General features: G+C 32.9%; 1 protein-coding gene across 2 annotated transcripts in view; it reads right to left on the reverse strand.

The window, feature by feature from the left end:
* The window catches only part of SESN3 (sestrin 3), a 67,647-nt gene that overhangs the window by 56,854 nt on the left and 1,880 nt on the right, over positions 1-8,913 (reverse strand). Inside the window, exon 1 of one of the 2 annotated variants that reach the window (XM_037730216.1) lies at positions 4,409-8,911. The exons of the other annotated variant lie outside the window; for it this stretch is intronic. Within the exon in view, the coding sequence (XP_037586144.1) occupies positions 4,409-4,417 (9 nt within the window). The 5' untranslated portion in view covers positions 4,418-8,911. Of the gene's footprint in view, positions 1-4,408; positions 8,912-8,913 lie in introns of those variants that run through there. 2 annotated transcript variants of the gene reach the window in all.

Here is an 8,913-nt window from a genome sequence, read left to right on the forward strand (position 1 = left end):
CAGAGTCAGAGTTCTAACTTAAAAATAAATAGCAGAACCACATCTCCCCATAAATCCCTCTCCCTAGCACAAACGTTTTGTAAGACTGGAAACTCTTCTAGAGATGTAGGTTTCTTTGCTTCCTTTTAACAAAATTTTTGTCTCAACATATAATAAAAGCCAAATGAGTGGTGGAAATGAGCATTCATGTTATTATTTACCTTCAGAAATAATTGTTTTACTGAAAAAAAAAATTACCAAAAGTGAGACTGTTTCTTAGAGGTCCAATTCAAGAGACACATTTAAACTCAAAATGTTTCTAAATAATATTGTTTGTCACAGACAATAGAGCAGTATTAAATGATTCAATGTTATTGAACTAATTGACGACTGGTTGGCAGGAGGAGGAGGGCAAACTATGCTGGTAAGTTAGGGAAGAAATCCAGAGGTTAAGAAAGAATGGTCACATAATTGGGATTTATGTGAATAAAAGAGATAATTATATAGGTTAAAATTGTTCATAAGAACTTTAATGTGTTTCTCAATTGATTTAACCTTATAAAATGATTTTTTGAATTTCTAATGTAAAAGTAAGATAGAATACATGTGAATTTGAAATCACTCCTATAAACTCTTGAATAATCAGGTCCTATTGAGTTTCATTAGTTTTACATTTTATAACAGGCTTTCACACAAAGAAAAACGTGAAATATAAGACAAGGCAGTGTTCATACCTGTATAATGAGCTAGGCTTTTGAGTTCGACCTGACTGCAAATCCTGAGTCCGTTACTTATTGGTATGATAACCTTTAAGAAGTTAATAAAGCTGTGTGAGCCCTAGTTTCTTTATCCAGGTTAATTGTGATGCTTGAATGTGATAACATATGTAGAGCTTAAATGCTTAGCACAGACCATAGCATATAAACAGTATTCAGTAGAAGATATTGTCATTATAGATATTATAAAATGTGTTTTGAAAGTAAGGGTCACAACCAGGCCCGGTGGCTCATGCCTGTAATCACAGCACTTTGGGAGGCCAGGGTGGGCAGATTATTTGAGGTCAGAGGTTCACCCCAGCCTGACCAACATGGTGAAACGCCATCTCTACTAAAAATACAAAAAAATTAGTCAGGAGTGGTACCGGGTACCTGTAATCCCAGCTACTCAGAAGGCTGAGGCAGGAAAATCGCTTGAACCCAGGATGGGGAGGTTGCAGCAGAAATCCTGCCACTGCACTCCAGCCTGAGTGACAGAGCAAGATTCCATCTCAAAAAAAAAAGAGAGAGAGAGTCACAGTCTCAAATAATTACAATGATCTTCTACAAAACCCAGCTTTAGTTACCCATGAGGTAAATGTGATTTTTCTAAATATTCAGTATATTGATAATTGAAAAGATAAATTTCATTTCTTCAACTGACCAGTTCCATCTTTTCAGTATAGGAAGATGTAAAAATAAAATATGTATCTAGAAAGGAGAACAAATTAATAATTACTTGTATTAATTAGCAGAGAATAAGAAAATAAGTCTTACTAAAATACATAGTTGATACTTGTAAAGAAGTCTCTGGTGGTGCAAGAAATCATATGGCCCTAAATCTGCTATTTTTATTTTTGGTCATATCTATTCACATATAATATTTTCAATACATTCTTTGTAAAACATAAGGTTAAATGCCTATTATACCTTATTAGAAGTTTTGAGCAGTATAATGCAAGATATTTCAACCTGTCTAAATAGGAATAAAATGTCTCATAATATTAATGTGTCTCTCAAGGGGCAGCCAATATACTGGCCTATAAAATAAATGACTCACTTCTGGGTGGATTTAAAAAGTAAAGGCTAGTTACAGGGTAGTCTGGGCTTATGACCAATTTTATTTTACACTTACTAAGGGAGTGCCTGGTGGCCAAGGGGATCACAGCTGGTTTGGGAGACTTTCAAAGTAAAGGGCTTATGAGGAAGTAGAAGACTGACTATAGAGTTCTGGCTTAGCCTTTCAAACTGGAATCCTAGGCTCACCTATAATCTTGGAAGTTTGAAAGTATATCCTTAAATACTCTAACACAGCCATCCCTTAAAAAATACTAGCAGATTCCAAGAGGTGGAGCATGTGTCCATTTAAAAGCAATGGCCACTTCACATTTCGGAGAAGAATCAGCAGCTAAGGCTGGTGTCTTGACCCTGTCTCTTGGTGGGACATTCTTACTCCTTATCACAATTTCCTTCAAAAGTGATATGCCATTTAATTGAAACATTTTCATGGCCACAAGGATGATGAAATGCTTGAAAGCAAAAACAAAGAAACAAAGAAGTCTAGGCATCAATGCACTCAGTGTACTTTCTCAAATAATTTTTGCTATTGCACTTCTGAAAGTGTTTCTTATAGAGAAGAAAATAAAACCATAAAGAACAGACATATTTTGTAAAATAAGAAAAGTTTTCTTATTATTTGTTATATTGTATTGCATATAATGTAAATATACTACTGATATTTTCAAGATAAATATCTTTAAATCAAAATCCTATTTTGCTAATAAACTCTCGATTAACTAGATCCAAAGTAAGAGGCAACCTAGTAGGAGAAAGGTTTATGTAATTGTTAATTATAATTCAATATGCTAAGTGCAATAAATGCAGTGCAATTGAATAACATGGCAGTTTAGAGGACAGAGAAGGAAGAGAGTTGAAAGATTAGAAAAGGCTCTTTGGAAATGTCATCAGACTTTTGAATAACATCTTTGAAAGACAAATAGGAATTCTATATGGTAACTACAGGTTTAAATTATATGCAATATATATTTTTAAATAGTTTATATCACACATGTTAAAGGTAACTGTTATAGGGATAGATGACTAAACGTTTTGGCTTGGTAATGCATTTACTTTATATAGTGAATTCCCCTTCCTTCCCACCATCACTACTCCTATCGCAGTGATGTCTAAGGAACAAGTTAGATACAGGTAGTCACTTGTAGGTCTCACCAGAGCTAATCAGATAGAGTAAATAGATCCTTATGCTTATGCCTTCAAGACCACACTGAATGCAGGTAATTGTTGGCTGTCATAGCTTTTGTGTATAGTGTATCACACCCTCTCCACCCTGCCCTCTCAAACCCACCACGCACACACAATAGAAAGTTCACTATACCTTTGTGGATTTATTCAGGAACTCCCACATTCAGAGCTATCCTATCTCCTGTTTACAGCAGTGTTTTTGTTTTCCTGTCTTAACAACGCTTGTTATCAGGACCCTGCATTAATAGTTCTGTCTCTTCTCTCTGATTTTTTCTTATTCCTTCTGCTGCTGGTAGTGCTTCTCCCACACTTCTCATCTTTCAAGGCAACCAAGCTAACCTTGCAACTCAGGGTCTTTCCCTTGCAGCCAAGAACCAATCAATTAGTTATAATATTTGGGTTTGACCCTTCTTCAGCTGTTGCACAGTACTAAAGGAGAATATTCCCTTCAAAGCAAATGAACTTTGTTTTTTTTCCCTCCCTGGTTTCTATCAGATACAAAGATGCTCATGAAAATTAGGGAAAGACCATTTTCAGTTGTTACTGTGGTAGTAGAGAAGCTTCTAGGATGTCACTGAAAAGGTGGCAGGCAGCATCTGCAAGTGATAACACACACCAAACAGGAGTAACTGAGTTGGCCTTATCAATATTTTCTGTCACTGGTATTAAGCTTTTTATTTTCCCCATAGAATTATGTACATTTATATATACCATATGCTGGCATCAGTAGTTAACTCTGACTCAGCAGTTCATAAATGTCTTGGTCCTGGAACCCCTTCACACTCTTAAAAATTATTGAGGACCCCAAAGAGCTTTGTTTATGTGTGGGTTATAACTGCCATATTTATTGCATTAGAAATTAAACCTGAGAAAACTTTTAAATGTTTAATTCATTTACAATAGTAACAAAATCTATTACATGTTAACATAAATCACAGATTTTTATGAATATAATTGTATTTTCCAAAACAAAAAAAGTGAGAACAGTGATATTTACATTTATTTGCAAATCTTTTTAATGCCTATTTAATACAAGACAGCTGAATTTTCCCCATTCAATCTGTTGTGATATGTTTTGATTCAACTATGTGAGAAAAATCCAACCTGACACAGCTACATAGTTGGAAAAAGAGGGTAAGTGTATTTTCTTTGATACCACACTAAAACTCAACAAGTATAGCTTCTTAAAGGTTGATTGCAATGTGGTATCTGAAATCATATCCATGATCTCAACTGTTTATAACACATTAAAATCTATTTGTACATTTTTTAAAGTTTGAATAGATTTTACCCATACATGATTTTGATAAACATTTCCTCAAAAATGAGCAAAGTGATCCTGAAAACTAGAGGAAAACAACTGACAATATTCATTGCCAGTGATAAAAAGAATGGTCAGATCCAAAGATTACCTTGGCCATTACGCTCTTATTGGCTGCTTTTGGCTGAAAAGAAAAGAAAGACCCCGGTTAATAATGTATTTCTGTGTTGGTCATTTGAAAAATATTGGTTCAATGAGTTATGTAGATCTTTCAAATATTGACAATTTATTTATACATTATCAAAAAATTACATTCACTAATATCATATTTGATCTCAAGGGGACAGCTTTTAAAAACTGGGATGCTTTAAGGCTACTGGTGGCAGATACATATTTTCAAAAATTCTAATTTTTCCTTGAAAGCTTAAATTTTCTGACTGGCATCAAATATTGTCAATTAGTTTCCTTGAATTTTCAGGATCACATTACTCATTTATAAGATAATGTTTATCAAATACCCAGGTCTCAGTAACCAAAGTTTGTCTGACAAGTGCTGTTTCAAGTAAAAATGGAGCTACATGAAAAAAGTGGCTAGTTCAGCTTGCAACTAAAACAACTGCACAAGTTTTCCCTTTGAGCCAAACAGTTTGCTACGCAATGGATGCACTGTATACACTTGCCATTTTGTCATACAAGATATTAAAAAGATGGACACAAAAGGGTCAAGATTTAACAAAATTTAAATTTTTACTGCTTCTTCAAGGACTTTAAGCGATACTGAAATTTCTCCCGCATTGTTGAATGTGCAGTGGTAAAGAATACAGTGATAACTGTCTGGTGCCACTATCCTGATTTATACTAAGGGCTAGCACAGTTTTACCCCCACTGCTTGTGCACTCAGTGAAGAAAGTAAATAAAGTCTTTGTATAATTATGAAAACAGTTTTGACCTCTCAGGCCTTCTGAAAGGGTTTTGGACCCACAGGGATCCAAAGACCACACTTTGAGAATTGCTGCTTTATCTTACTAAGGAATTAGCTAAACAACCATTAGATAAAAGTTGCCAGCTTACTCTTCTACTTTTTCAGTTAGTCTACAATAGTATGTCAAAGATTGGCTAACTTTCATGTTTCCAACCAATATTACCTGGAGAATCCTAAGTACCTTTGGGTATTCCACAGATGCTGAAGCTGGGAGTAGGGATATTCCCTATTAGAGGACAATTAGAGTAGGTATATTCTAATTGCAGAGGACAATTAGAAACAGCTTATTACAAAGGCAGTATTAAGAATTAAATGGATTCCTTTGTTTATTAGTTGTATGACAGAGACCAGGCCACTTAAATCTTCTCAGTTTGTGACCATCAGCTGAGACAATGTGAAAGTACCCCAAAAACTTTGGGGTGAAGGTCAATACAAACTTAAGTAGTTATAATCCAATTCTTTCAAACAAAGAAAATTAAAAAGATGAAGAGATGGGGAGAAAAGATTAAGAGACTTTTACTTCCATAACTCTTAAACTAAAATAATTAAAATTTTTTTGCTTTACTAGATTTACCCCCACTTTTATTAAGCACAATTATCCTTGCCTCTTAGTCTTTTCAAACTAAATACCAATTCCCCTTAAATGCTGATGTGTCAAGGAGGCAATTTAATTATTTGATAATTAAAACCCAATGCCTTGAATTACTATTTAAGTGCAGGGGTGGGAAAGGGGCTGGAAATACAGATAGAAACATGGAAATTAAAAATAAGTTTAGAGAAGTCATTCTAACTAAAAGCATAATTTTTACCTCTCATTTACAGGCAATAATTAAACAGGACAGAAAAGTGAGTATTAACCAAATTACTCAGTATGTATTGAAATATAGTCCCATAACACAGAAAGAACTAAGGTATTCTGGGAAAATGGAAAAATATATAGACTTGTCCTTTTCTTTCTTACAATTGTACTTCATGGTTTATAAAGTTCTTAACACACATCTCTCTCCAACTATACAGCAACCTGTAAGGCAAGTAAAAATTATCAACATTTTACAGAGAAAACACTGCTTCGAAATCAAAACACCTGTCAAAGACCTAAATGCAAGAACATCTATGGCTTCCAGTATCACTACATTAGTAGTTATGTTTTGTATTTATTAAATGGTGGGGAATTGGGGGAAGCAGCAGTACTCTTTTTACAAATTAAATCTTCTATTGAACCTGAACTATAAAGCATATAAATATACCAAGCAACTTTAATATTTTTGTAATAAAGTAACAAATATTACTAAATTTTTGTTCTCACACGTCAACATTTAACAAATATAGAAGGAATTCTTTTGAAAAGGCCCTCATAATCAATGACAGTCTTTCACATTCATGAAACAGTAACAAAAAAAATTCAAGTATCTGTACAAAGATAGCAGAACAAATTGTAATTCAAGACCTGCACAAGAATAATTTTGTAACAAAAGATAATGGTGGTAGACACCAGTGTGTTAAAATTATGTACACATATTTGGGGGTACCCACATTTTTAAATTACAGTTTTAAAATAAATTAAAACATGTAAAATTTGGAGACAACTCCATCATTTTAAAACCCCAAAGAATCTTAAGAGTCTATACGAAACAGTTTGAATACCATTGGATAAAGTGTTGTCATCAAGAATTTACTACTTGATCTCTGCTTAGAATACTTCAGATAATCAATATGAAAACTGCCTTTGACAATCAAAAATATGTAACACAAGAAAACAGATTAACCAAGGCATAATATAACTAGTGGTCCACAGAGTGAATACAATCTATTGGCTAAATCATATAAAGTTGCTATTACTTAATTTTGACTATAAAAATGAGGCTCATATGGTTCAATCTAGTATTTTTCATTTTGACAGTATCTTTGTTTATAAAACCATCAAAAAGTTGTGAAAGTGTATGATCATATAAGCAGTGAAAAGTATAATAACAATACAAAGATATAGCACTATAACTATCGTAACATTAAGAAAGTTTAAATGTTAGATCCTGTAAACATAGAGCGCAAAACTATTCATTCAAGTAGCACTAACTGCTCAATACTCAAAAGTACATTGTAATATGCCACTTTTTTATTTACTGGAAGATGAGTAGACTGATAATTACCTCCCTTCCTTAATGTAGTCTGACATATCACTTTTCAAATTAAAGGATTATGTTCTTCTAGTTATCACTAGAATTTCTTTAAATAAAATATTAAACTTAAAAACTCATTAACTTTACAAAATAAATAGAAGCATTTCCTCTTTTATTAAAAACTTTACGGAACTATCTCATAGACAATGGAGCAACTCTTATTATAACTTAATAAGAGTTATAGATTTTAGGGTAGTTTGGATGGTTCATTTATTTCTGGATATTTTTTACCTCTCCATTCTTTTTACTGACCTAAGGTTATCAAATTAGGTACTTTCAATATTTTAGTAAGTCTCTTTATTTTGGAGGACACTAAATCAAAACTGTAAAGGGACTGCTAAGAATAAAGGTGATTCTCATAAAATACACAATTCAATATTCAGGCATTGTGTTAACCCAAATTATTTCATTTGAAGGTAAATTCTGTTCCTCTTCAAGTTCCCCTAAAATTCAACACATTGCAACAAATTAAGCCACTTAATGAGAGAAAAACACTTTCTGTTACATATAAAGGTGACACTTCTTCCATCATTATACAGAAATATAAAAGCAAAAGTAATTCACACTGGATCAGCATGAGTTTCATTCTTCCATTATGAATTACACTGAACAAACATTCAAAATGCTATGACTCACCTGGCTATACTACTGAATATTAAACAGAAAACAAGATAAATTCAAAGAACCACATTTTATGAGTTATAGATGACTTTTAGAGTTTTATCAACAAGAAAAGACATGTATTTATTAGAAATAACCTCTTCATTGCTATTTTAAGAATGATGAAACATTTAAAATGCTACATACTGATTCTCTTAATAGCACTTAAAAATGACACTCTTAAAAAGCTGCAAATGTTGCCAGGTCATGTTATAACTGGCTCAAAGAATCCTATTTCCATTAAGTTATTTCATGCCACTGCATGAATCAATATTAAATACCTTGGAGTTACTAAAAACTGGAATACTGGCAGAGATGTGCACAGCAATTATAAAATATGAAAATGTGAATACTCCTTTTCCACATGTTTCTTTTAATAATGGCTAGAAATGAGGATGTTCTTTCTAGATAAACAGAAATAGTTTATTAAAAGCTAAAGGAAAGATGTAATATCTTAAATGCCAGCAAAGTGTCATGGATCCATAGCCACAGCTCTCTCAAAAAAAAAAAGGTGAAATACATTTTGAAGCCTAATAATACCTCCAAACATTTTATTAGCCTAACAAATTGCCAGAGGCATTTAAAAAATTTTATCCAAGTCAATTCAGTGCTCTTTTTCCTTATTCAATTAAAAAACTTGCTCTCATTTTAAACAGGCTGCAGTTGAATCAAACGTGTCTTAAACACACATTTTTTCATGTTAAAGACATAACATCAATTTTAAAATTAAGAAATAAAATTTTTTGAAAGCTAAGTTCAGATGACATCTGGCCCTGCAGTGAAAGAGTTAACATTCACCTAAGCTGATCTGCACTTCTGATCCATTACATTTCTCAC

This window comes from Cebus imitator, unplaced genomic scaffold, assembly GCF_001604975.1.
Source record: "Cebus imitator isolate Cc_AM_T3 unplaced genomic scaffold, Cebus_imitator-1.0 Scaffold336, whole genome shotgun sequence".
Classification (NCBI taxonomy): domain Eukaryota; kingdom Metazoa; phylum Chordata; class Mammalia; order Primates; family Cebidae; genus Cebus; species Cebus imitator.